The 27500-nt window shown below is 43.2% G+C and overlaps 2 protein-coding genes across 2 annotated transcripts in view; both read right to left on the bottom strand.

The window, feature by feature from the left end:
• The window catches only part of gda (guanine deaminase), a 40600-nt gene extending 26895 nt beyond the window's left edge, over window positions 1-13705 (bottom strand). Inside the window, exons 1-3 of the mRNA XM_039803432.1 lie at window positions 13449-13705; window positions 6793-6881; window positions 5141-5312 (exon numbers count right to left, since the gene is read on the bottom strand). Of these exons, the coding sequence (XP_039659366.1) occupies window positions 5141-5312; window positions 6793-6881; window positions 13449-13577 (390 nt within the window). The 5' untranslated portion in view covers window positions 13578-13705. The remainder of the gene's footprint in view (window positions 1-5140; window positions 5313-6792; window positions 6882-13448) is intronic.
• A 5250-nt stretch (window positions 13706-18955) lies between these two features.
• c6h9orf85 (chromosome 6 C9orf85 homolog) overlaps window positions 18956-27500 on the bottom strand; it is a 10090-nt gene continuing 1545 nt past the window's right edge. Inside the window, exons 3-4 of the mRNA XM_039803807.1 lie at window positions 27157-27270; window positions 18956-19370 (exon numbers count right to left, since the gene is read on the bottom strand). Of these exons, the coding sequence (XP_039659741.1) occupies window positions 19115-19370; window positions 27157-27270 (370 nt within the window). The 3' untranslated portion in view covers window positions 18956-19114. The remainder of the gene's footprint in view (window positions 19371-27156; window positions 27271-27500) is intronic.

The raw sequence follows: 27500 nt of genomic DNA, 5'->3' as shown, positions 1-27500 counted from the left end.
AAACACGACATCCACACACTCACAAACACTCTTTTCTACACATTGTTAAGCCATTGATCTGTTCACACCCATCTCAAATCACAGGCTGTGTGACAGAAGAGGGAAACTCAGAAAAAAGTCTCTCACTCTGGCTCCATTTCAGGGCTGTAGGGATGCACTAATATTCCTTTATTTATATAAACGGTACAAAACAACAGACGTGTCCCTCTTATCAAAAGTGAGGCTGAAATTATTGTATTGTGCCCAGTGGCTAGAAATGGTGATAGGTGTAAACCGAGCCCTGGGTATCCTGCTCTCCTCCTCAATAGCTACAGACACAGAAATGGCACATCCTAAGGAAAGCTCATTGTGGGACTGGCTCTAGTGGCTGTAATTCTGCACCAAGGCTGAATTTCGGGAAAGAGACTTCAGATACAGTATTAGGGGACCACTAAGGCCTATATAAAAGAGACTTCAGATACAGTATTAGGGGACCACTAAGGCCTATATAAAAGAGACTTCAGATACAGTATTAGGGGACCACTAAGGTCTATATAAAAAGAGACTTCAGATACAGTATTAGGGGACCACTAAGGCCTATATAAAAAGAGACTTCAGATACAGTATTAGGGGACCACTAAGGCCTATATATAAAAGAGAACTTCAGGATACAGTATTAGGGGACCACTAAGGTCAATATAAAAGAGACTTCAGATACAGTATTAGGGGACCACTAAGGCCTATATAAAAGAGACTTCGGATACAGTATTAGGGGACCACTAAGGCCTATATAAAAGAGACTTCAGATACAGTATTAGGGGACCACTAAGGTCAATATAAAAGAGACTTCAGATACAGTATTAGGGGACCACTAAGGTCTATATAAAAGAGACAGATACAGTATTAGGGGACCACTAAGGTCTATATAAAAGAGACAGATACAGTATTAGGGGACCACTAAGGCCTATATAAAAGAGACTTCAGATACAGAATTAGGGGGCCACTAAGGTCTATATAAAAGAGACAGATACAGTATTAGAGGACCACTAAGGTCTATATAAAAGAGACTTCAGATACAGTATTAGGGGACCACTAAGGTCTATATAAAAGAGACTTCAGATACAGTATTAGGGGACCACTAAGGTCTATATAAAAGCATCCAAAGAACACCATGTCATGGGACCTTTAACATGTTTAAAACAAGGTCAAAGAATGTTGACTAAAATGACAAAAGCGCCAAAAGACATTAGAAAGCCTCGAAAACAGCAAAAAAAAAAAAAAAAAAAAAACTGTCAAAAATGTGGAAAAAAGCATTGAAAAATGTGTCGAAGAAAATGTGAAAAAAGTGTTGATTTTCAGGTTTGACCCGGGAGGACAACGCAAGGGTAAGAATCAACAACCGTTGTTGATTTTAAAGATTAAGGTTCTAGTTGAACTGTGAGAAGGCCCCGAGGGCAAGTCCGAGTCCTGAGTTTTAGCTCCGGTAGCAGAACTAATCGGGGTAACAGAGAGGCCGTTTGTGTCACTACGCGTGTGTTTTACCCAGCTCTATTTTTAACGTACTAACAATTTTCATTATGAAATATCCATCTTAATTAAGACTTTTTAACTTTTTGCAAGCAAGAAGAGTGCCTTGGACCTTTCTTCTTTTTCCTTTTAAGAGGTATCAACAAATATGGACTGACTTACTGTTTGTCTTTCAGGAATTTGCTGCTAAATCTACAAACTAATATCTAACTAAATATCAAAGCTGTTATACCTGCAGTGTGTCACAAAGCTCAGTTTTTATCTTCGCCTTTTACACATTAATTTTTTTTAGGAAAGTTGAGATATGAAAGGGGAGAGACAGGGGGGGGAAGACATGCAGGAAACCGGTAGGGCTGGACCCAAATATTCGAATATTCGTTCGGTGGGTTGGTATTCAATTTGAAAATTTGTATTATATACAGTATATACAGTATTAGGGGACCACTAAGGCCTATATAAAAGATACTTCAGATACAGTATTAGGGGACCACTAAGGCCTATATAAAAGATACTTCAGATACTAAAAGTATTAGGGGACCACTAAGCTCTATATAAAAGATACTTCAGATACAGTATTAGGGGACCACTAAGGTCTATATAAAAGAGACTTCAGATACAGAATTAGGGGACCACTAAGGCCTATATAAAGAGACTTCAGATACAGTATTAGGGACCACTAAGGTCTATATAAAAGAGACTTCAGATACAGTATTAGGGGACCACTAAGGTCTATATAAAAGAGACTTCAGATACAGTATTAGGGGACCACTAAGGCCTATATAAAAGATACTTCAGATACAGTATAAGGGGACCACTAAGGTCTATATATAAAAGAGACTTCAGATACAGTATTAGGGGACCACTAAGGTCTATATAAAAGATACTTCAGATACAGTATTAGGGGACCACTAAGGCCTATATAAAAAGAGACTTCAGATACAGTATTAGGGACCACTAAGGTCTATATAAAAGAGACTTCAGATACAGTATTAGGGGACCACTAAGGTTCATATATAAAAGATACTTCAGATACAGTATTAAGGGGACCACTAAGGTCAAGGTTATATAAAAGAGACAAGTTCGATACAGTATTAGGGGACCACTAAGGTCTATATAAAAGAGACAGATACAGTATTAGGGGACCACTAAGGCCTATATAAAAGAGACTTCAGATACAGAATTAGGGGGCCACTAAGGTCTATATAAAAGAGACAGATACAGTATTAGAGGACCACTAAGGTCTATATAAAAGAGACTTCAGATACAGTATTAGGGGACCACTAAGGTCTATATAAAAGAGACTTCAGATACAGTATTAGGGGACCACTAAGGTCTATATAAAAGCATCCAAAGAACACCATGTCATGGGACCTTTAACATGTTTAAAACAAGGTCAAAGAATGTTGACTAAAATGACAAAAGCGCCAAAAGACATTAGAAAGCCTCGAAAACAGCAGAATAAAGCTTTGAAAACAGCGTCAAACAAGGCACTAACAATGTTTTAAAAAGTGACAAAAACGTAAAAAAAAAAAACTGTCAAAAATGTGGAAAAAAGCATTGAAAAATGTGTCGAAGAAAATGTGAAAAAAGTGTTGATTTTCAGGTTTGACCCGGGAGGACAACGCAAGGGTAAGAATCAACAACCGTTGTTGATTTTAAAGATTAAGGTTCTAGTTGAACTGTGAGAAGGCCCCGAGGGCAAGTCCGAGTCCTGAGTTTTAGCTCCGGTAGCAGAACTAATCGGGGTAACAGAGAGGCCGTTTGTGTGTCACTACCCGCGTGTTTTACCCAGCTCTATTTTTAACGTACTAACAATTTTCATTATGAAATATCCATCTTAATTAAGACTTTTTAACTTTTTGCAAGCAAGAAGAGTGCCTTGGACCTTTCTTCTTTTTCCTTTTAAGAGGTATCAACAAATATGGACTGACTTACTGTTTGTCTTTCAGGAATTTGCTGCTAAATCTACAAACTAATATCTAACTAAATATCAAAGCTGTTATACCTGCAGTGTGTCACAAAGCTCAGTTTTTATCTTCGCCTTTTACACATTAATTTTTTTTAGGAAAGTTGAGATATGAAAGGGGAGAGACAGGGGGGGGAAGACATGCAGGAAACCGGTAGGGCTGGACCCAAATATTCGAATATTCGTTCGGTGGGTTGGTATTCAATTTGAAAATTTGTATTATATACAGTATATACAGTATTAGGGGACCACTAAGGCCTATATAAAAGATACTTCAGATACAGTATTAGGGGACCACTAAGGCCTATATAAAAGATACTTCAGATACAGTATTAGGGGACCACTAAGGTCTATATAAAAGAGACTTCAGATACAGAATTAGGGGACCACTAAGGCCTATATAAAAGAGACTTCAGATACAGTATTAGGGACCACTAAGGTCTATATAAAAGAGACTTCAGATACAGTATTAGGGGACCACTAAGGTCTATATAAAAGAGACTTCAGATACAGTATTAGGGGACCACTAAGGCCTATATAAAAGATACTTCAGATACAGTATAAGGGGACCACTAAGGTCTATATAAAAGAGACTTCAGATACAGTATTAGGGGACCACTAAGGTCTATATAAATGATACTTCAGATACAGTATTAGGGGACCACTAAGGCCTATATAAAAGAGACTTCAGATACAGTATTAGGGACCACTAAGGTCTATATAAAAGAGACTTCAGATACAGTATTAGGGGACCACTAAGGTCTATATAAAAGATACTTCAGATACAGTATAAGGGGACCACTAAGGTCTATATAAAAGAGACTTAAGATACAGTATTAGGGGACCACTAAGGTCTATATAAAAGAGACTTCAGATACAGTATTAGGGGACCACTAAGGTCTATATAAAAGAGACTTCAGATACAGTATTAGGGGACCACTAAGGCCTATATAAAAGAGACTTCAGATACAGTATTAGGGGACCACTAAGGTCTATATAAAAGAGACTTCAGATACAGTATTAGGGGACCACTAAGGCCTATATAAAAGATACTTCAGATACAGTATAAGGGGACCACTAAGGTCTATATAAAAGAGACTTAAGATACAGTATTAGGGGACCACTAAGGTCTATATAAAAGAGACTTCAGATACAGTATTAGGGGACCACTAAGGCCTATATAAAAGAGACTTCAGATACAGTATTAGGGGACCACTAAGGCCTATATAAAAGAGACTTCAGATACAGTATTATTTTGTATTTTTGTCTGTCTGATTGAAAGCCCTACAAAGCAGCTCGATTGGTTGGGGTAAGGATAGCCGATTGGTCAGGGGATAGGACCTGAACAAATGGGGTTGGGTTACGTTACCATGTGTAAGCATGGACGCCTGGCCATAAAAGCTATTTAAGGGCAGGTCTTGGCGTGGCCATAGTGGGACGTCAGGCTAGTGGGCTGTAGGACCAAAGGGAATTTTTTCGGGTTATTGAGAGGTCGGAGCAATGGAGCGTCGGAGAAATGACATGGCACCCAGGAAACTCGAACCCTGGACCTTCTGCGTCAAGGAATAAACCTCTACGTGTGTGCGCCTACTCTACCAACTGGGCTAACCGGGCCACACTGTACACATTTTAACGCCCACTTATTTTCACGATGCCAGAACAACTCACCACTACTTGAGTGTAGACGCGGCGGGCGAACTCCAAGTCCTTGAAGCGAGACTCCACAGGGAAGGTGTAGGTGTTGAGCCACTGCAGCAGGGGCATGTCCAGCGCCGTGCCGGCGTAGCAGTACTGGGGCGCGTGGATGTGGGTGTCCACCAGTCCCGGCATGAAGAACTCACTGCAGCGCAGAAAGAAACGAGAACGGTTCAAACATGTACATCGTTTTTACAGGAGAAGAGCAAGAAGTGATTTAATATATTGCAAAATGTACAGCTGCAAAGATGAGTCGATTAATTGTCAACTTTTAAATTAATCCCCAGCTATTTTGACAATCGATTAATCGGTTTGAGCCATTATTTATTTTTTTATTATGCTAATCGTGCTAATCCCGTGCAGGTCCTGAAGGGCTTCTGACCATTTCTATCAATTCTTGAGAGGTAAAAAGTGGATAAATGTTGCACCAAATCCGTAGTCGTCTTTCCATCAACGTATTTTTATGGCCATTTTTTAAGTATCAAATTAGAAAATGTTGATGGAAACGGCAAAATAAAAAAAATAAAAAGTCCTCAAATTCGCTCGCTTGAGGAGGTTTTTGCCTTTTTTGAAAAAGAATTAATGCGCAAAATGGGAGCTGGAACCAGCTTTGCCGAATAAGTTGTGTCGTAGCGAACACTCGTAACTCACGTAACTCACATGACTACAGTCCCGGTATCCATCGGATGGGGGAAGGATTGGGAAACTTGTCCCATCCAGTGCACCGTACACTTGTGGCACAAGGTGCGTGGTGGAGTTACGGTGCGCTGTATGTAGCCTGAGCCTGAGCCACGTCGGGTAAATAGACAAGTTGGTTCAACAGCTTGAATCGTACGGCCCTGCACACCGCGTAGACACTACGGTGAACGGTTATCTCACCAAATGGCTCTGCCACAGCCCCAGATTCTGCACAGGTGAGGAACTTGTACGATGCTAACTCTCTCCATTTAGCCAAAGAACTTCGCTTCTAAAATCTTTGAAGCCGATTTGAAATCTACAACCACGCGTAACGTCTACTTGTGATGACACAACGCTTTGCGTAATCTAGTTTATTCGCTCTAAACCACTTGATGGAAACGCTTCTAGTTCGCATTTTATTTTTATTTTTGCGACATTTCAAAAGTTCGCTTAAAATTCGCTTGACAATTAGAATGAAACATGGCTACTGTAACTGATGGAATCAACCGAATAATAGCTGCAAAACGTATGAGACATAATTAGGGCTGCAAAGATTAATCAGTTAGCTGTCAACTCTTTTTTTTAAATGTTTTTATTAATTTCATTGCTTGTCCCCCCCCCCCATGTCTTAGTTGTCAACTATTAAATTAATCGCCAACCATTTTGATAATCGGTTAATCGGTTTGAGTAATTTTTTATTTTAAAAAAGTACAAATTCTCCGTTTCTGGCGTCTCAAATGTGAATATTGTTCTAGTGTCTTCTCTCCTCTGTGACAGTAAACTGAAGATCTTTGAGTTGTGGACAAAACAAGACATTTGAGGATGTCGTCTTGGGGCTTTTAAGGAACACTGATTGACAGATTAATCAACAATGAAAATAATCGGTTTAATTGCAGCCCTAATGAAATCCTGTACATTGAGTAATTCATGTTATATATTCTACTTACTGTTGTGCCAGTTGAGTGACTTCAGACGGACTGAATCCAAAGCTCTGAGACAGTCGGTTCAGCTCCGCTCCTTTCTCGATGAAAGCAATCTGATGGCAGAATGGAAACCAGCGAAGAGTTGGTGATTAGAAAAAGAGTTTGCATGTAACAGAGGACACGCTGTGAGAGAATAGAACATCCTTCGTGTTTAGTGTACAGTGTAGGATTTCCACGATGTCCGCATATTGTATTTCCTTATCGATAACAACAGAGTGGAAGATTACACGCATGCTTCGGATGGTTTAAAGATGTCCTATGGATTTAAATCCCACATGTTGCACACAGGGGCGGAGAAACTGTCCTCCCCCGAAAAACACTCACATAAGTTGTTTCTTTAAGCAGTAATCACGACTCATATTTACGTTAATAGTGTCAACGCCTTCTAGTGGCCGTATTAGTTATTATGGGAGCAAAGCAGGAAGTAAGGTAAGGTACCAGCTCGACTCGCCTCGCCTTTTTTGTTTTTCCATTATGATAAAAAGAAAAGAAAAAAAACACACAGAACGTAGAAGGTATGTTGTTTGTGATTCTCGGCATGTGGCCGTTTGCCAGAAGACACACACGCACACACACACACACACACACACACACACACACACACACACACACACACACACACACGTTGATGTTGCATGTGTCATATCCACTGCACCATCACCACCCAATACCACACATTCCACGTTCTGTGTGTGTGTGTGTGTGTGTGTGTGTGTGTGTCTCTTCTGGCAAACTAGCCTGGTCCTACTAGACTCTCGTACATTTCATTTGTGCAGAGTGTGTGTGTGTGTGCGTGTGTGTACGTGTCAAGATGGCGGCAGGTCGCAGGTGGAACATGGCTGGACCGGTGTGCACACCTGTATGATTTTCCAACATAAACACCCGTTGTAACTGCCAGCGTTAATGCAGGGTGTGTATTTTGATATGGCTGACTTTCGGCTACTACTTTTGACAATGTGCCTTATAACAACAAGTAAAGAGAGATCCAGACCGGCAGGATTTACAAAGATCAGCTCTTAAGGTGGTCAGGTTTGGACATAAAACATACAAAATTTGCTGCATTTTATGAAAGACGCAGAGGAGGAAATAGATGGTATAAAGCAAAGTATTTAGATCTTGGTTTTTTCTTGCGATGCCTTTCAGATCCAAATAAAAGCATTTAAATGTGTGTCTTCTGGCAAACTAGCCTGGTCCTACCAGACTCTGGTCCATTAGCCTGGTCCTACCAGACTCTGGTACACTAGCCTGGTCCTACCAGACTCTGGTACACTAGCCTGGTCCTACCAGACTCTGGTACATTAGCCTGGTCCTACCAGACTCTGGTACACTAGCCTGGTCCTACCAGACTCTGGTACATTACCCTGGTCCTACCAGACTCTGGTACACTAGCCTGGTCCTACCAGACTCTGGTACACTAGCCTGGTCCTACCAGACTCTGGTACATTACCCTGGTCCAACCAGACTCTGGTACACTAGCCTGGTCCTACCAGAAACTGGTACATTACCCTGGTCCAACCAGACTCTGGTACACTAGCCTGGTCCTACCAGAAACTGGTACAGTAGCCTGGTCCTACCAGACTCTGGTACATTACCCTGGTCCTACCAGACTCTGGTACATTACCCTGGTCCTACCAGACTCTGGTACATTATCCTGGTCCAACCAGACTCTGGTACACTAGCCTGGTCCTACCAGAAACTGGTACACTAGCCTGGTCCTACCAGAAACTGGTACACTAGCCTGGTCCTACCAGAAACTGGTACAATAGCCTGGTCCTACCAGAAACTGGTACACTAGCCTGGTCCTACCAGAAACTGGTACACTAGCCTGATCTTACCAGACTATGGTACTCTAGCCTGGTCCTACCAGACTCTGGTACACTGGCCTGGTCCTACCAGACTCTGGTACACTAGCCTGGTCCTACCAGACTCTGGTACATTATCCTGGTCCTACCAGACCCTGGTACATTATCCTGGTCCTACCAGACTCTGGTACATTATCCTGGTCCTACCAGACTCTGGTACACTAGCCTGGTCCTACCAGACTCTGGTACATTATCCTGGTCCTACCAGACTCTGGTACATTACCCTGGTCCTACCAGACTCTGGTACATTATCCTGGTCCTACCAGACTCTGGTACACTGGCCTGGTCCTACCAGACTCTGGTACACTGGCCTGGTCCTACCAGACTCTGGTACATTATCCTGGTCCTACCAGACTCTGGTACACTAGCCTGGTCCTACCAGACTCTGGTACAGTAGCCTGGTCCTACCAGACTCTGGTACATTACCCTGGTCCTACCAGACTCTGGTACATTATCCTGGTCCTACCAGACTCTGGTCCATTTCATTAGTCCAGAGAATCTGGCCACTCTCCATTGACAAGTTTTAACTTCCTGTAAGGTGGGTACTCTGTTGCCTGGCTCCGCCCTCCTACGTACTGTCTGGTAGGACCAGGCTAACAAGAGGGGAGACGACAACAACTATCGGCTTAGCATCGCTAGCGTTAGCCTTAGCCAACTCCTTCACCGCTAACGGAGCGAGCTGGAGAATCAAACTGTTCCCGAATCCCGTGGGGGAGGAGGGCCACGACATCACGGCCACCAACACAACTCAGCAAAGGTTGTTCTCGCTCGGGGTTTAACTTCTGGATATTCGGCAGCGTTGCCACAAATGGACCGCATGGCTTCGCTCGCATCTTTCTCCGCCGCCATTACGGAACTACAACTCAAACTAGCGCACGTCACGACCTCAACGTCGTCGTTCTCAGCCACTCCCTCTGTTCTCTGATTGGACCGCCAAATATTTGGTCGTAGAAAATCCAAGAATATACCGCAAACCCAGACGTAGTACTGAAGGAAAATGAAAATTGAGCGGAAGTACGTAGGAGGGCGGAGCCAGGCTTCTGGCAAAGAATCACAAACAACACACCTTCGTCGTTCTGTGTGTGTGCGTGTCGCGTGAGGTCACGGCAGTTTCCTGCGGCGTCACTATGACGACCAGCCACGCTCGCCTCACACATGAGGCGGTGCTAAATCTGCAATGGAAAATAGAGGACGGGGCACCGCGGCCGAGTCGAGTCGAGCCGAGCTGGTACTAGCAGTGGGTAAGCGCCATAAGAGCGCCACATTTCTACATAAGGAGGTTGGTTGGGGGGGTTAACAAGGTTAGTGACGTGTTTAAAACCACTAATGGGGATCTTTCTTAATAAACATTAAAGCGCCCATATTATGCTCATTTTCAGGTTCATAACTGTATTTTAAGATTGTACCAGAATAGGTTTACATGGTTTAATTTTCAAAAAGCACCATATTTTTGTTGTACTGCACAGCTCTCTCTCACTGCTGCAGATCCTCTTTTCACCTGGTTTCTGTTTTAGCTACAGAGTGAGACCTCTTTTCATCTTCTTCTTCTGTACTATCTTTGATTGCACTCGCACATGCTCAGTAGCTTAGATGTAGATCATGTCAGCTAGCTAACTCTAGAGACAGTAGGCTCGTTCGAGATGAGCCAGATCTGCGCAGAATCGATCACCGGCGATCGGCGCCCAATGCATGCCGGTTAGATTTGTGTCCGACTTGATCCCGACTTGCTCTGACGTCATGCACACGTGGGCAACGATAATCTCACGAGATCAAGGCGGCCGCAGTTCTGAGACGCAGGTAGCGCAGTTGCTTTTCACCAACTGCAAGAGCCAGGCGGACGCAGGTGGACCCAGTGCATGCTGGGAAACGCCGGCCTCTCAGCTGATCGAACAGCTGATTGGTTCAGAATCGACTCAACATGATGACGTTTTATATAAACTTTTTATTGATTTTGAATCGGAGGGATTTTAACTGCTATTTGTCTGATTTAAAGGCTTATTCTGTACAGAACACATGTGTGGCTGATAGTTATGTTTAGAAGTCAGAGAGACTAAATCTGATCAGATTACAGATCATCTACAGTCTGTTGTTAATTAAAATCAGCAACAGATCGCATGTAGAGCATTTTGACAGCTACTCTGTCATAATAAAACCAACTGGAGACTGTGTAGGAGCTGATATATGGGTCTGATAACATTTTATTAAATCGGAATCGGACCCGACCGGACCACAGTGTTTGTGTCACTTCCTGTTCAGCCTGAAGGCTGCTGGAGTCAGCTGGAAAACTGTCCGACTTGAGAGCGGACTTTTGTCCCCGCCCCCGGCTGCTGCCGCCTGCTCTCGTCTACTTTACAGGCGAGGCGCAGTTCATTTCGAACGAGCCTATTAAAAGAAAGCCTGTTTCTCCAACTTTGGTCAGTTACAAGGCAGGATTAGCTGGGAGACTTCTAAATGAGGGCACACATGTAAGTAGTTCTTTTGTAGATTATGGTGAACTTGTGTGTGTTGTAGCAGTGCTTTGCTATTGAGAACGACGTAGCATGCTAGCGTTAGCATTAGCGTTAGCATTAGCGTTAGCATGCTAATGCTAACGGTTAGCATGCTAACGAGCTAACGGTTGTGGTTAGCCAGCTCATTTCGGACTGTGATGTCACAGTCCGGGCCGATTTTAAACAGCTCACCAGGAGACTGAAGGCAGGACACATTCAGAAACTGTATCTCACTCAAAACAGCATGGATGGATTTTTTTCAAAGTTTGTATGTGTGTGGAAGCACCAGAGACACAAAAGAACACCCCAAATCCCAGAAAAAGTGTTTTTTTCATAATATGGGCACTTTAAACAATATTAAGGGTCGTATTTCCTGCCACCATTAGGGGCGCTAATGAAACGTATTAGAGGGTAGGAATAAACGACCCATATCGGCGTACGGTTTGGAGGACTGTAACTATATGTACATTCAGTTATGCAAATGAATAAAATATATATAATAAGGACCTGTTTTATATCTAATTCTTCTCCAAGTGTCTTCATCGTTCTGAAACCAGAACACAATAAATGTTGAGGATGACTAATTTTCACTCCTCTTAAAGAGAGACAAAACACTGTCTGATGTTTCTATTTTTAAGTTATATAACGTAGGTAGGGTAGGAATTTGGAGTAAACTGATCTTGAAACGAAGGCGATATTTCCCTAGCCTGGATGCCAGCCGAACTTAGCCCCGCCCACAACATTTGAGGTCGGGAAGCTGGGTCTGGTCTTGATCCGTTGTGGAGCAACTATGCTCGAACCAGAGCTGTTCGGACCAATCAAATTGTCGGGGCGGGCTTTATACGATGACGGACAGATGATCGACAGTAACGTAATCAACCATGTCACCAAAGAGCACTTGGGTTGAATTTGTTTACAACCAAGATGGCTGCAGTTGGAGAATTGAGATGTGTAGATTCCTCCATCGCGTCTGTTATAGATAGAGCTTGAACTGTCCCACAATAGAGCTCATAACAGAGCCTGTCTATTTAAAGATAGCGTTGCTGCTAATAGGGTCTCACATTAGTCTTTTAAATGCGTATTTGTACATTATGAGTGCTTAAACTAATATTTACAATACACAAGTTGGTTTAGTGCCAAGTGCAGTGGCAACATGATATAATGTGGAGAGTCCCCCCACACCAAATCCTGCTTAAGGCCCCCCAAAAGTCTGGGGCCGGCCCTGGTTATAGAAGATATCGACAGCGCATTCATTTTAAAAAGAGGAACAGAGAACCGAGATCGAGGCATTTGTCGATCGGAAAGATGTTTTTGCCGTCCTTCCTGCGGGATTCGGCAAAAGTTTAACGTACGTCACATACTCCTTTGCTCCGATTGGTTGTAGGTCTGTCCAATTGAGTGCAGAGGCTTTTAATTTCCTGGTTCGGTTGAAACACGCCCCATAATCACAGCCCAGTGGAGCTGGATCAGACTCGTATTCGGACTAGAATCTGAGTATGACCTCGTCAGGCTAATATTTCCCCAGTAAACAGAACTTTTACTCCATTGATTTTTCCGGTCCCGTCAGAGGAAATTAAAGTTATTTTAAAACCCTAAAAGATTCAGCGGCTTTTGAGCAAAACATTCGGGACTAGGGCCCCAAAGGCCCCTCCCCTCGCTCCGTGCCTGTTTGCACATATTATAGGCTACATACTGTGAACTTTTGCACACTCACTGATCCATATATTTACACAGCGTGCAATAAACCGTACAGCCTCCCTTCCTTCTTTCTTTCTTTCTCAAACAAAGAGTCTTTGTTATTTTGTTATAGTGTATTTTACATTGCGTTTACTCTATCTATTCTGTAGCCTATTTATGTTCTTGACTGTAGCAGTATTATTTATTTCCTTTTTGGTATTGTTTGCAGCAAACACACCAAGGCAACTTCCTTTGGTAATCTACTTCTGATTCTGATTGAAGAGGCTACTTCAGACTGTCATTAAGCTGCTTGTGTCTAAGAGCTCAGAGTGGGCCAAATTGTGAAAGTTGCTCAGCAACAGCTCACTGCAGAAGACAGTTTATAGATTGTGTAACAGATTTACGTCGTATTTGTGAACCAAACTGTGCCAAATGTTGCCTCCTAATTTGCGCAAGGGTTAGTAGTAAAGTTATAGAGCTATAGATATTAATCAAATTATCATTAACAGCAATATGTTTTCAAAATCGTAAATAGTATGGGGTTTTAAACTTCTAAATTAAGACTAAAAGCTGTTTTAAATGTTGGACTAACCTTTCCGTCTGTATCCACACCCAGGAGTTGATCTTCCAGGATCTGTAGCGCGGTTTGCTGCGTCGAGTGGATAAACGTCCCCCGGTAGACGTGAGAAATGTCGGCGCTGGGTCGGTCAGAGTTTGCCATCCTTTCAACAGATGAGTTCGGAGTCGAGCAGTGGAATTACCTGCAGCGGCAGCACCACTGGGGTTTTGTCTTTGGAGAGTTTCGATCAGCAGAACTCCACCTGACTGCGGAGACAATCTGCAGCCAATGAGAAGACAGGGTGTGTGTGTGTGTGTGTGTGTGTGTGTGTGTGTAGGCTACACGTCACGTTGTTATAACTTCTAAATGCCCTTATGATGGAGCCAGAGCTCGCTCAAATGTGTCATCCCTTTGTATAAAAAAAAAAATCCTTTGCTATATTATTAGATTTTTTCATGCTTTAATATGTCATTGTGTGTGTGTGTGTGTGTGTGTATGTGTGTGTGTGCACTTACTTTTCAATCAATCAATCAATCGGAGTTGTTTATACAGCACTTTTAATACATAAAAATGCAGCACAAAGTGCAATCCTCCCCCCCCCAACTCTCTCTCACTCACACACACACACACACACACACACACACACACACACACACACACACACACACACACACACACACACACACACACACACACACACACACACACACACACATTTTCTTATCTCAAAGAATGTGTGCAGTGTTAGTGTATGGAAGATGATTAGAGCCAATGCCTCAGTCCCGTCCCCCTTCTGGGGTTCACCACTTATATCACTGTATCCTGTCCTGCATTTACCCTCTGTAGAAGCTGTTGTCAACTATTCAATTAATTGCCAACTGTTTCGATCGATAAACGGTTTGAGTTATATGATGTCAGCTTGTTGAATGTAAATATTGTTCTAGTGTCTTCTCTCCTCTGCAACAGTAAACTGAATCTCTTTGAGTTGTGGACAAAACAAGACATTTGAGGACGTCATCTTGGGCTTTTTGGGAAACACTGATCCACATTTTCTGAAATTTTAGAGACCCAACAACTAGTCCATTAATTCAGAAAATAGTCCACAGATTAATAGACAATGAAAGTAATCATAAATTGGAGCCCTAATTATTCTATATACAGGTTTTGCTATCACTGTTGGTCAGTAAACGAGGCCCCAGTAGCTGCAGAGACACTAAATATAGAAAGACGAGAGAGGACATTCTGTACCATCTGTCTTTCAAGAGGCAGCAATCTTCTAGCATACACGAACACTTCCTGAAATTGAACTTCAAAATAACTGAAATATTGCGAAACATATACTGGGTACAGTCTCAGTGGTTACTAGTTCTTCTTTGTCAGACCTGTTTAACCATGTTTGACATCATGTTCCCATAATGTTTGAGACGTTTCCTCATAGCAAAATAACAAGTCCTTCAAACCATACGACGACATGAGTCGTGTGTTCCCTACCCTCAAATACGACCCCAGGAGCGTTTCATAAATTAGCGCCCCTAGCGGGGGCAGGACATACAGCCTCGTATCTAAACCAGAGAACGTAACGCTCGCCGTTTTAAAGCTTTAGTGCGTAACTTTTTGATATTAATTAACGTCCGTTACATTCAAGCCGTTGCCAAATGAGTTGCTACAAAGCTAATTAAGACTATCAGCTCCACAGAAACTCTCTCTGTGTTTCTCAGTATGACCATGTTCAGAAGATTGTGGCGTCTGGAGACTTTCCCTTGCAGAAGCTCGAGTGAAGATAATGACCTCTTCTGAAGAGTCCACCATGTTAATTTAATCCTCCGCTAGGAATTATGTAATGAAATGGCCTAGGCCTGCAGGTAATGCATGTTACCTAGGCCTGCAGGTAATGCATGTTACCTAGGCCTGCAGGTAATACATGCTACCTAGGCCTGCAGGTAATACATGTTACCTAGGCCTGCAGGTAATACATGTTACCTAGGCCTGCAGGTAATACATGCTACCTAGGCCTGCAGGTAATACATGTTACCTAGGCCTGCAGGTAATACATGCTACCTAGGCCTGCAGGTAATACATGCTACCTAGGCCTGCAGGTAATACATGCTACCTAGGCCTGCAGGTAATACATGCTACCTAGGCCTGCAGGTAATGCATGTTATCTATAGGCCTGCAGGTAATGCATGTTACCTATAGGCCTGCAGGTAACGCATGTTACCTATAGGCCTGCAGGTAACGCATGTTACCTATAGGCCTGCAGGTAACGCATGTTACCTATAGGCCTGCAGGTAACGCATGTTACCTATAGGCCTGCAGGTAACGCATGTTACCTATAGGCCTGCAGGTAACGCATGTTACCTATAGGCCTGCAGGTAACGCATGTTACCTATAGGCCTGCAGGTAACGCATGTTACCTATAGGCCTGCAGGTAACGCATGTTACCTATAGGCCTGCAGGTAACGCATGTTACCTATTGGCCTGCAGGTAACGCATGTTACCTATTGGCCTGCAGGTAATGCATGTTACCTATAGGCCTGCAGGTAATGCATGTTACCTATAGGCCTGCAGGTAATGCATGTTACCTATAGGCCTGCAGGTAACGCATGTTACCTAGGCCTGCAGGTAATGCATGTATAGTGTAGCCTAAATTTCGAGGCAACCTCAGTGATTTGACCGCAAGTAACCAAACGCACACACGCGATATCAACTGGCTAGTTATCCTCCAGACAGCGACGATATATGTCTCTTTTTCTTTCTCTCTTTTCTGCCAGTTTTGTCGTCATTACTTAGAAATTCCTGATGGGGGCGACAGAAGCTACGCTATATACTGTAGCTTTAACATGCTGTTAACGTTGTGAAATGGTCACAGTTTGGTTAGTCTATATCCACGACATGGAAAACCCGCTGGATTTCACTCATTTAGGCCAGATATCCGTTACCTTGGTTTTCCTTTGTGTTGGCGTTCTAACCTCTGGTGGATTTGTGAGGACTATGGTTAACTGCTCCTCAGATCTCTGCAGGGTAAATCCAGACAGCTAGCTAGACTATCTGTCCAATCGGAGTTTTCTGTCGCACGACTAAAACTACTTTTAAACGTACACATGTTCCACCAAAACAAGTTCCTTCCAGAGGCTATTTTGCAGCGGCACCGCGGCTTTTCTCCGGTGCTTAGTACCGCCCAAGACGATTGTGATTGGTTTAAAGAAATGCCATTAAACCAGAGCACGTTTTTTCCTCCCATCCCCGAATGCTGTGTGGAGTAGCCAGACCCTCTTCCAGCGCGCTTTGGAGGAAGGTCTGGCAAAGCGAGACTACAGTTTGGTTAGGTTTAGGCACCAAAACTACTTTTCAGTTTGGAAAAAGATGGTGGTTAGGATTAAAACCAGATGTTACTTCACTTCCAGTTTGGTTATGTTTGGTCATTTGGAAACAAAATAAAAGGCAAAGGAACAAGACTGAACAGAAACGATCATAGACTTTAATGGTAGCAGCTACCCAAAAGGTGATGCTGTAGCGAGCTGTCTGAGATGGCGGCTGTCCTGCACGTGCGCGACTCACATCGTGTCTTCACCTGCTTGTGTTTAATCAGAACAAAGCCATGTGAGAAATGCATCAGACGACATTCATAAATAGGCATCCTATGAGCTTACTGACGAATCCATCCATAAATGTTGCTATAATATTCTTATGAGGAATATTGTTGGATGTTCTTTTTAACATATGGTTCCTTTAACATATGGTCATATTTATCTTCTCAATTCTTAGCTGTTTAACCAGAGCTTGTAACATCAAGTATTTTTATGTAGTTTAGTTTTGCATTTGTGACTGTCTTGTGTTTATGTCTTGCTGCAGAACAAATTCCCCAACAGGGACAAATAAAAAGTCTAATCTAAATCACGATGTCCCATATCCTAATGGGGAAGTAATGTTTGAAATATTGCCACATTCTTTTAAATATATCAACGCCACATGATGGATGACAACACACTCAACCGTAGATGCTACTGCAGGTTATTCAGCGACGGGAAGTGTTAAAGGCAGCTAAAAAAGGGCATTTCTTATGTTCAAAGTTGAAAAGCTGTCGTGGTGAAGTGGATCCTTACAGAATTTGTTTAAATTAACAACCCAGTCTCACGGCAGTTCGCTGAATAGCCACAAAATTCAATCTATTGATGCGTGTAGCCCACAATGACACAAATTTCCATTTTTTTTTCGTGATGCTCAGCACGAATTTCAAACTGATGTATTTCAATTAGAAGTATCTCGGCTGCACCTTGGATTCTTTCTGTCAGTCGTGACGGCAGCAGAGAAGCGGTATCTCTTTGTTGCTTAAATCAACATTTATGACGAGCTGTAACCATGGTTTTTATTTCTTTATTTTAACATTATGTCCGTCTTATTACCAGTGAAATATTAAACGCATTCTCATGAATAAGTTCGTATGATATCCTACGAAATTAGGTGACCGCCGGCCATTTACAATCGTTGAGTTTAGCGGCCTTTACAGTTAAAGTTAGCAGACAAAAGGTGACTTTGAGCCGGGTACAGAGCACCGTGAGCTACCAGCCAGGGTGCGTGCCTATGTTCCCACATTTCTAAGATTTTTTTTCCAAAACTGGGTCCAACATTTCCTTTTTCATTAATTTGTATCAGATTTTATCTCCTTTTCTCCCAATTTGGTAGCCAATTACACCCAACCTATTATCCAGTAGCAATGGCCTACAGATGAAATGTAGCTTTTAGCTAAATCTGGTGCGCCCATCTCTTTGTTTATTGCAAACATTTAATGTAAATGCACATTCACTTAACCCTAACATAGAGCCTAATTTAAAGAAAAACAATCACAATTCGCTTCTCGTTCCTCGCCTTAAAAGTTAAATTCATTTGAACTTCACGGGACGGCTACATTGCACGCATAACATAAGCGGAGCGGACGTTCCAACCCTACGCTTCCACTATTTTATTTTTTTTTTTAACCTTTATTTATTCATTCATTCAGGGGAGGTTCACTGAGAGGCAGCCTATCTTTTGCAGGAACGCCCTGATCACATTCACACAGTTCCACATTCATACCTGGAAGCTGCCCAGTACCACCACAGTCTGATCTGCTGCCCACTGAGCAGCTCCACTGGAGCAGGTTGGAGGTTAAGGGCCTTGCTCAAGGGCACCTCAGTGGTCCAATTTTAAGAAAAATCTTAGAAATGTGGGACCATAGGGCTGACCCTGCCCGCCGTTGGACACATGGTTAAACATAATTTCCTCTTACCAGTGTATCTCCGTGTGTACTTCGTTCCACAGCAATCCCCAACAGACAGTCCCAAAACGTCCCAGTTAGAGAGGAAAAGCCCTAAACATATTCTTTCTAAATCTTTACAATCATTCCCTGAAAGAACCGAGCAGGTCTGTCTCGTTGCACCGTCCAAATTTCATTTTAAAACTTGCTCGCTAGATCGAAGTTTGTTGCCGTTTCCTGTAGCGATGGGATTTTAAAAACGGCGACAGACAGAGAGCGAAAGGTGAGGGACATAGCTGACATTAACTCATATTCCAGGTTCTGCATCAAAACCAGCAACATTTATTCATTTGCATAACTTAATATACATATAGTTACATCTCAAACCTGATACTGTACTTTGAGTAGAAAACGTGTTAAGTATACATGTTAAAAAAGTGGAATAACAAGGACCCTCTCACTGCCTTCAGTCCTTTATGTTGACTCTGGACACATCTGGGAGCACATCAGACTTATTCTGGGTCTTCTTTGGTTCGGAGTCCCTCTCAATATTGTCTCCCTTATTATCATCATTATCATCATCTCGGAGGTCGCTTAAGTCATCATCATCATCATCATCATCATAATCACTGTCCAAGTCATCCAAGTTCTTCTTCCTTCGTTCTTTCTTCTTCTGTTCACCATCTTCTTCCTCCTCCGTCTTGTCCTCTTGTGAGTTTACTCTGCACGGTGAGAGAGAGAGAAACTAAATGTCATCTAGGGCCGTGCAATTAATGGTATTTTAATAGCGATTACAGTGTTTCCCCTACCAAAGTTAATGACAAGATTATATAATTCTGCTTTATATTCAAAATAAAAAATAAATAAAGTGGATGCAAGAAATAAAGCTGTTTTCACACAATTCGCTTCTCGTTCCTCGCCTTAAAAGTTCAATTAATTTGAACTTCACGGGACGGCTACATTGCACGCATAACATATGCAGAGCGGATGTTCCAACCCTACGCTGACACTATTTTTTATTTTTATTTTTTTTTTAACCTTTATTTATTCAGGGGAGGTTCACTGAAAAACTTTTTTTAAAAAAAAAACTTCATTAAAAAAATATAAAAATAAAAAAATAAAAAAAAAAACTGAGCTTTTTTTTAATCAGTACAACCACAGACTGATCTGCTGGGAGCTGCCCAGTACAACCACAGACTGATCTGCTTGGAGCGCTGCCCAGTACAACCACAGACTGATCTGCTGGAAGCTGCCCAGTACAACCACAGACTGATCTGCTGGGAGCTGCCCAGTACAACCACAGACTGATCTGCTGGGAGCTGCCCAGTACAACCACAGACTGATCTGCTGGAAGCTGCCCAGTACAACCACAGACTGATCTGCTGGGAGCTGCCCAGTACAACCACAGACTGATCTGCTGGAAGCTGCCCAGTACAACCACAGACTGATCTGCTGGGAGCTGCCCAGTACAACCACAGACTGATCTGCTGGGAGCTGCCCAGTACAACCACAGTCTGATCTGCTGGGAGCTGCCCAGTACAACCACAGTCTGATCTGCTGGGAGCTGCCCAGTACAACCACAGTCTGATCTGCTGGGAGCTGCCCCCAGTACAACCACAGGCTGATCTGCTGGGAGCTGCCCAGTACAACCACAGTCTGATCTGCTGGGAGCTGCCCCCAGTACAACCACAGGCTGATCTGCTGGAAGCTGCCCAGTACAACCACAGTCTGATCTGCTGGGAGCTGCCCAGTACAACCACAGTCTGATCTGCTGGGAGCTGCCCAGTACAACCACAGGCTGATCTGCTGGGAGCTGCCCAGTACAACCACAGTCTGATCTGCTGGCCACTGAGCAGCTCCACTGAAGCGGTTGGAGGTTAAGGGCCTTGCTCAAGGGCACCTGAGTGGTGGTAATGAGGGAGGGACAAGTGCTGTTCTTTCATTTTCCCCACCCAGATTTTATGCTGTCGGTCTGGGGATTGAACAGACGACCTCCCGGTCACAAGCTCGCTTGTTAATCTATAAAACTGGCTGCAGTGACAGACCATAATCGATTATAGCCGGCTGATGATTTTCCGTTCGCTGCTTTTTTTTTTTTTGCCTGTCTGTTGTGTACAGACTCTGCTACATTCATCTTTTTGAAGAGCGGATACAATAAAAAGGCGAGTTCATGTATTGACTGACTGACTGCTGAAAACCACGTGTAGTAATATATAATAATAATATTGAGGAGGTGACGCATCGTGAGATCAAATCGAAGACAGGATAAACCTAATACACACCCCTAATATCTACTCACAAAGAGCAACTGGTAATATGATTTAAAATTGTTGCTACAGAGCTTTCTGAGCTCTTCCAGACATTTAAATGAGAAATTATAAATATAAAAGTTGGGAAATTAGAATTAAAGGCGCATCTTAAAGATGATATGCATCCATATTTTCCCTTTGAATCGATGCCATTGTATCGTTGATCGTTAAAAGAAGCTCAGCGTACTGTAAGTTCATTCAGGAAGACACCGATCACATTCTCTTTAGCAGAAAGGAGGGAGGGACTGAGAAGTTGGCGATGTCCTGGATCTTCGCAATCCTCCCTACGGCACCTTTAAATCACGGGCACGTTCAGTCTCAAAACGGTGTGCAGCGTGTTGCTACGGTTTCCTGGTTCGATCGCCGCCCAACGCACGCCGGTTAGATTTGTGTCCGACTTGACCCCGACTTGCTCTGACGTCGTGCACACGTGGTCAACGGTAACCTCACGAGACCAAGGCGGCCGCAGTTCTGAGACGCAGGCAGCGCAGTTGCAAGACCCAGGCGGACCCAGGGGCATGCTGGGAAACGCCGGCCTCTCAGCTGATCCAACAGCCGATTGGTTCAGAATCGACTCAACATGATGACGTTTTATTTAAACTTTATTGATTTTGAATCGGAGGGATTTTAACTGCTATTTGTCTGATTTAAAGGCTTATTCTGTACAGAACACATGTTGTGAGGCTGATAGTGATGTTTAGAAGTCAGAGAGACTAAGGGCTAGATTTACTAACACTAGCGCAGTTTGCGCTGCGTCCGTTTATGCGAGTTCGGTAATAGCGCACGCTATGCTTCCACATTTTGCGTAGTATTTATCAACCCTGACACCCATCAGGCAATCAGCGTCTTTCTCCGCCCACTACACCGTAAATTGCGCTGTAGCAAAGCGGTACTGTTGCTATGATACGGCTGAGTGCAGACTGCGATATTCCCACTGCTGATGCTATGACTGTTTGAAATGATCCTGATGCCAATATCTGTAATGTAGCGAGGAGTTTAACAGCTGCTGGAATGGGATGTGAACGCTGAGTGGGAGATTCAATTTCGTCTTTGATTTCTTCCAGTAACTCTAATATTGCACGGCTGCTTGATCTGTAACGCTAAATGATGTTGTGTTCACTGACAAAGTGTGATTCTTCTGTTAAAAATATTTTCCGCCTTCGCCTATGTCTCCGTCTTGCTCAAATTACTGTTGCCATTTCACCGCGCGCATAAAGGTCTACAAGGAAACTTCGATTGCGGCTGGTTTAAAGAGGTGGAGAATTTCCCCCGCAGAATAAGTGGCGCTCTTACTGACAGTCTTTGTAAATACCACGGAAATATATAATTAGGGGCACTTTGGCGCTTATCCTCCCACCTTTTTGGGTGGAACTCCCACTTTCCCTACAACCCTCCCACGACGCATATTGAAAGCGCAACCTAGCTACCGGCTCATGCGACAGACAATCTGCGATTTTACCCAAGTGCGCCCTGTTTGTAAATAGCCCGCATCGGTTACGTCCGTCTTTGCGACCAATTAGCGCCTGGAAACAGGCGCAAACGGCTTGATAAATCTAGCCCTAAATCTCTTCAGATTACAGATCATTTACAGTGTGTTGGTAATTAAAATCAGCAACAGATCGCATGTAGAGCATTTTGACAGCTACTCTGTCATACTAAAAACATCTGGAGACTGTGTACGAGCGGGTCTGATTAAATATTTTATTAGATTGAATCAGAACTAACAGGATGGGAGTGTTTCTATGACTTCCTGTTCAGCCTGAAGGCTGCTGGAAACGCCTGGAAACTGTCTGACTTGACCACAGCTTTTTGTCACCGCCCCCCCCCCGGCTGCTGCTGCCTGCTCTCGTCCACTTTACAGGCGAGGCGCCGTCCATCTGGAACGAGCCTGTTTTCTCTCGTTTGGTGGGCGTGTCTCTCGTTTTGGTGGGTGTGTCACAGGCGATGCCCAATCAGCAGAGACGTGTCTGTAAACCCGAGGTAATTGACCTTTTCCACGGCAGACATGTTGACATGTCATGGTAGGAAAAGCACAGGTAGGGCTGGGCATCGTTCAGAATCTTTCGATCCGGTGCCAATTTTGATACCTCAGCTTTGATACCGGTTCCTAACGATACTTTTTTCGATACCATATTTTTAAGTTTTAAAATCCATTTCAACATCAACAAAAATATATTAAACACAAAGCTTTTATTTTCCACCTTAATTGTGAATCAAAACAGTTCTCAAAATTCTGGTAAAACTGCTCACTCAGAGTAACATGAATAAAAGTGCCTTGCCTTGCAAGCTCAGCCTGTCATCAGTCACCAGGGCAGAGAACAACCACCGTTGTGGCTGCTTGTCTAAGAGGAAGTGGAACGTCAGCACAAACGCTGTCTGTGTGAAGTTATGAAAAACTGTAACCACACTTGAAACCAACCGTGACTCTCTGTGACTTCAACAAAACTGCAGACACTACTGCAGTACTCTGTCCACACCTCTCTCTCTGTGTTGTGTGTGTGTGTGTGTGTGTGTGTGTGTGTGTGTGTGTGTGTGTGTGTGTGTGTGTTCGGAGCTCCGCTCTGTGTCAATATGCAGAGAGGACAGATAATGCTAGCGCTTACGCGCACAGACGCTTTTGGAACCGAAATTTGGCACCGAAAGATAAAGAATTTTCCGATACTCAGGAGGATTTCGGTACCATAAAAGTATCGCCGTTCGGTACCCAGCCCTAAGCACAGGTCTATTCAAAACCACTAATGATGGCTGCATGTGGGGAGGATGGGTCAAACAACACCGGACTTTCACCCAGGGGACCGGGGATCGTGTCCCAACCGTAGCTTTCTTTGATATACACACTGATAGCTGAAAATGCGTACAGATAACACGCCACTTGGCTTTAGAAAGTGGGCGTGTATGTTTACGCGTGATGTCATGTTGCTCACTGGGACACTTGATGGAACTGATGCTGCGTTCATGCCACCTGGGAATAACAGGCACCGCCCCCCGTGGTTACGTTGTTTTTCCGACTGGCAGCGTTCACATGGTCGGGATGCGCGTTTTTCTTCTTCTGTTATATTGGCGTTTGGCATAACAACTTTTTGTATGACTGCCACCAACGGTTGGCCGTAGCCGAGAGCATCAGGTGGGTGAAAACATGGAGGCCACAATAACAGAAGATTCTCTGCTGTTTTCTTATGCGGGCATCCAAACAGCACATGGCCAGGTGTTTGTTTGTGTTATCTGCAGGACAACGAACGGGAAAAGACACGGATAATGTGTTGTTTTTTTTATACATGGGCCTATTTATGAATAATTTGAAACATGTTATGTCTGTGTATGTTTCTTGGCAGAGGCGTTTGTCCACAATAAACAGTTTATTGTCATTAACATATATTCAGTGAACCAAAGTCGCCTCCATCAAACGTCAAACGCGTCACCAACTGGGGAACTCGGTTATCAAAATCCAGCCCGAGTTTCCCACCTCTGATTCCCACAGGAAGTTACGTGAATGCTGACGTTTTCACTCGGAAAAACGGTTTTCCGATGTCCATGAACGCACGGTGAGCAAACGTTAAAAAGGTATAGTAGAGGATTATCCCGAATTTTAGAAAAGAACCGCCCTCTCCACTTTTTGAAAAAATGCACATGCTCACCACTCTGCCTGCTCCCGAGAGGGAACGCCTATTAAACGTGTGCACGAGAGTGCACTGTTTACAAGTTGCTGTCGGCATGGCTCATACAAGCTACTTTCAGAAAGAAGATTTGCACTTTTTCACAAATTGAGATGTTTACCGTGTCTGTGCGGTGCGTGACTTGTGCCAGGGCTAGCATCGCTAATCATAGCTTACATCAACTTTTACTAGCAGTGATTTTAAATGGATTTCTCCAAATAGCACGCCAAACTTTACCTGTCGAGTAGAAACTTCGCGACTGAGGCATCAGTGGGAAGCCCAACCTGTGCTTTTAGCGCACGCCAGCGTGTGAAACATTCTCCCAAAAACACTCCGGTCTTGTTTCTTTCTTCAGAGGCCTTTCTCTTCTTGTCGCACAATTCGTAGACACCTTTTCTCTTGCGACCCTCAGACATTTGGAAAAAATGCGGTGAGAACGGCGAGCTTCAATGAATGGCTGAAACCGTAGCTCAAGCTCACCACACATATACACCTGAAAGTGCGCATGCGCAGAAAGCGAAAACTACCCTAGGGACGAGCACGTATGACGGCCTTACGTAAACATATCACCAGAATGATTGACAACTAGGAGGACCAATAGTCTTGATGATCCACCCGGAAAAAGAAAATCCTCCACAATACCTTTAAAGTGATCAATTTCAGCTGTGCTTTTCCTACTATTACAAGTCAACATCTGCTCTGAAAAAGGTCCATAAAAAGGCCGAGTGCAGGGTGCTATATATCCACGGCCTCTATACCCCTTATGATTTCACACTGCGATGGAGACTAATCGCCAAAGACTCGAACAGATCGACCTATGCAACATGTTCATTAAACTTATTTCACTCTTAAATGAAGTCTCTCCTGAGAGTTTCCCTTTTTCCCGAAAAAAAGGGGAACTCTCTCCGGCATCGTTTTGAATGTCATCACGTGACCATCGACACGACACACGGGAATAAACAGACGCCTGAACGTTGCATGGAAACATTTCGTGTAAAGGGCATTCAATTAGAGAGGTAAAGACTGAAGCTGAAATTAGTTCAGTATTTTCCAAAAATCGGTTGTAATGCATCTCGTTGTCCACAAGATGGCAGACTTGGAGTAACATTGACTGAATGTGCTTCATGAGGATGAAAAGAACTCAAAGTTGACTTCATAAAAGACATGATTTTATGTGTGATACGAAAGGCTTCTTTTTGAGGGCAGTGAAAACATTACATTGGCTCCACTAATAATAATAAAATAATAATCGGGTGTTTTTGGTCTTAGTCAACTTAGACTTCTTATGTTTTTTCATGCTGAATGATTTATTTCCAAGAAACTTATGAGCCCATCTCTGGTAAACACAAGATTTAAAGTGGAGCTCTTGCATGATTCTTTGGGGAGAAACTCAGTTTAACATATCGGTTGATTAAATCAACTAAAGCTGCAAAGATTAATCGATTAGTTGTCAACTATTAGAATTAATTGCCAACAAGAATTGACTATAAATTCTCTGATCCCAGCGTGTTAAATGTGAATATTGTTCTAGTGTCTTCTCTCCTCTGGGACAGGAAACTGAATATCTTTGAGTTGGGGACAAAACGAGACATTTGAGGATGTCATCTTGGGCTTTTTGGGAAACACTGATCCACATTTTTCAAATATAGATTAATAGATTTTTTTTATATAGTAAGCAGAAAAGTTGACAATTCAAATAAGGTCAGAACACAAAATGACTTACATCATTTGTATGCATGAATCTGCCACACACACACACACACACACACACACACACACACACACACACACACACACACACACACACACACACACACACACACACACACACACACACACACACACACAGAAACACACAGACACGCACACAGAGACAAACACACACATGCACACGCACAAACACAGAGAGACACACACAGACACACACACACACACACACACAAACACAGAGAGACACACAGAGACAAACACACACATGCACGCACACACACACAAACCCAAACAGAGAGACACACACACAAACACACAAACACAGAGACAAACAGAGAGACAAACAGAGAGACACACACACACACACACAGAGACAAACACACATGCACGCACACAGAGACAAACACACACATGCACGCACACAGAGACAAACACACACAGACACGCACACAGAGACAAACACACACAGACACGCACACAGAGACAAACACACACATGCACGCACACACACACACACACACAAACACAGAGAGACACACAGAGACAAACACACATGCGCGCGCACACACACACAAACAGAGATACACACAAACACAGAGAGACACACAGACACACACACACACAGAGACAAACACACATGCATGCACACACACGCGCGCACACACACAAACAGAGAGACACACACAAACACACAGACACACAAACAAAGAGACAAACAGAGGAGAGAGACACACACACACAGAGACACACACACACGCGCGCACACACACAGAGACACACACACACACACACACACACACACGAACAGAGACACACACACACACGCTCGCACTCACGGAATAACGATGTCCTCTTTCTTCCCACACTTGCAGCAGATGTCCAGCTGAAGAGAACAGGGCTTACAGAGGATGTGATACGCATCCTTCACCGTCTTCTGACAACACTTGACACTGAAAAATAAACAATTAGGGCGTTCAAATCACAAGTTTTATCACCACACCATATTATATCCATTCTTAATTCACACAAGTGATTTAGAACTGTTTTGGGGGATTGCTGCTGTCGTGTTGTGCAAAATTGTGTTTTGTATATTGAATGTTCAGGGAACATTTATGTACTTTTTTTTTTTTTTTTTTTCGTTTATTTGTACTTTGTGTACTTTTTTTTATTATTTTGCGCT

The sequence above is a fragment of the Perca fluviatilis genome, chromosome 6 (assembly GCF_010015445.1).
Source record: "Perca fluviatilis chromosome 6, GENO_Pfluv_1.0, whole genome shotgun sequence".
NCBI classification, from domain to species: Eukaryota; Metazoa; Chordata; class Actinopteri; order Perciformes; family Percidae; genus Perca; species Perca fluviatilis.
Note: the sequence above shows the minus strand (reverse complement) of the source record. Positions and strands in the feature narration are given on the sequence as shown.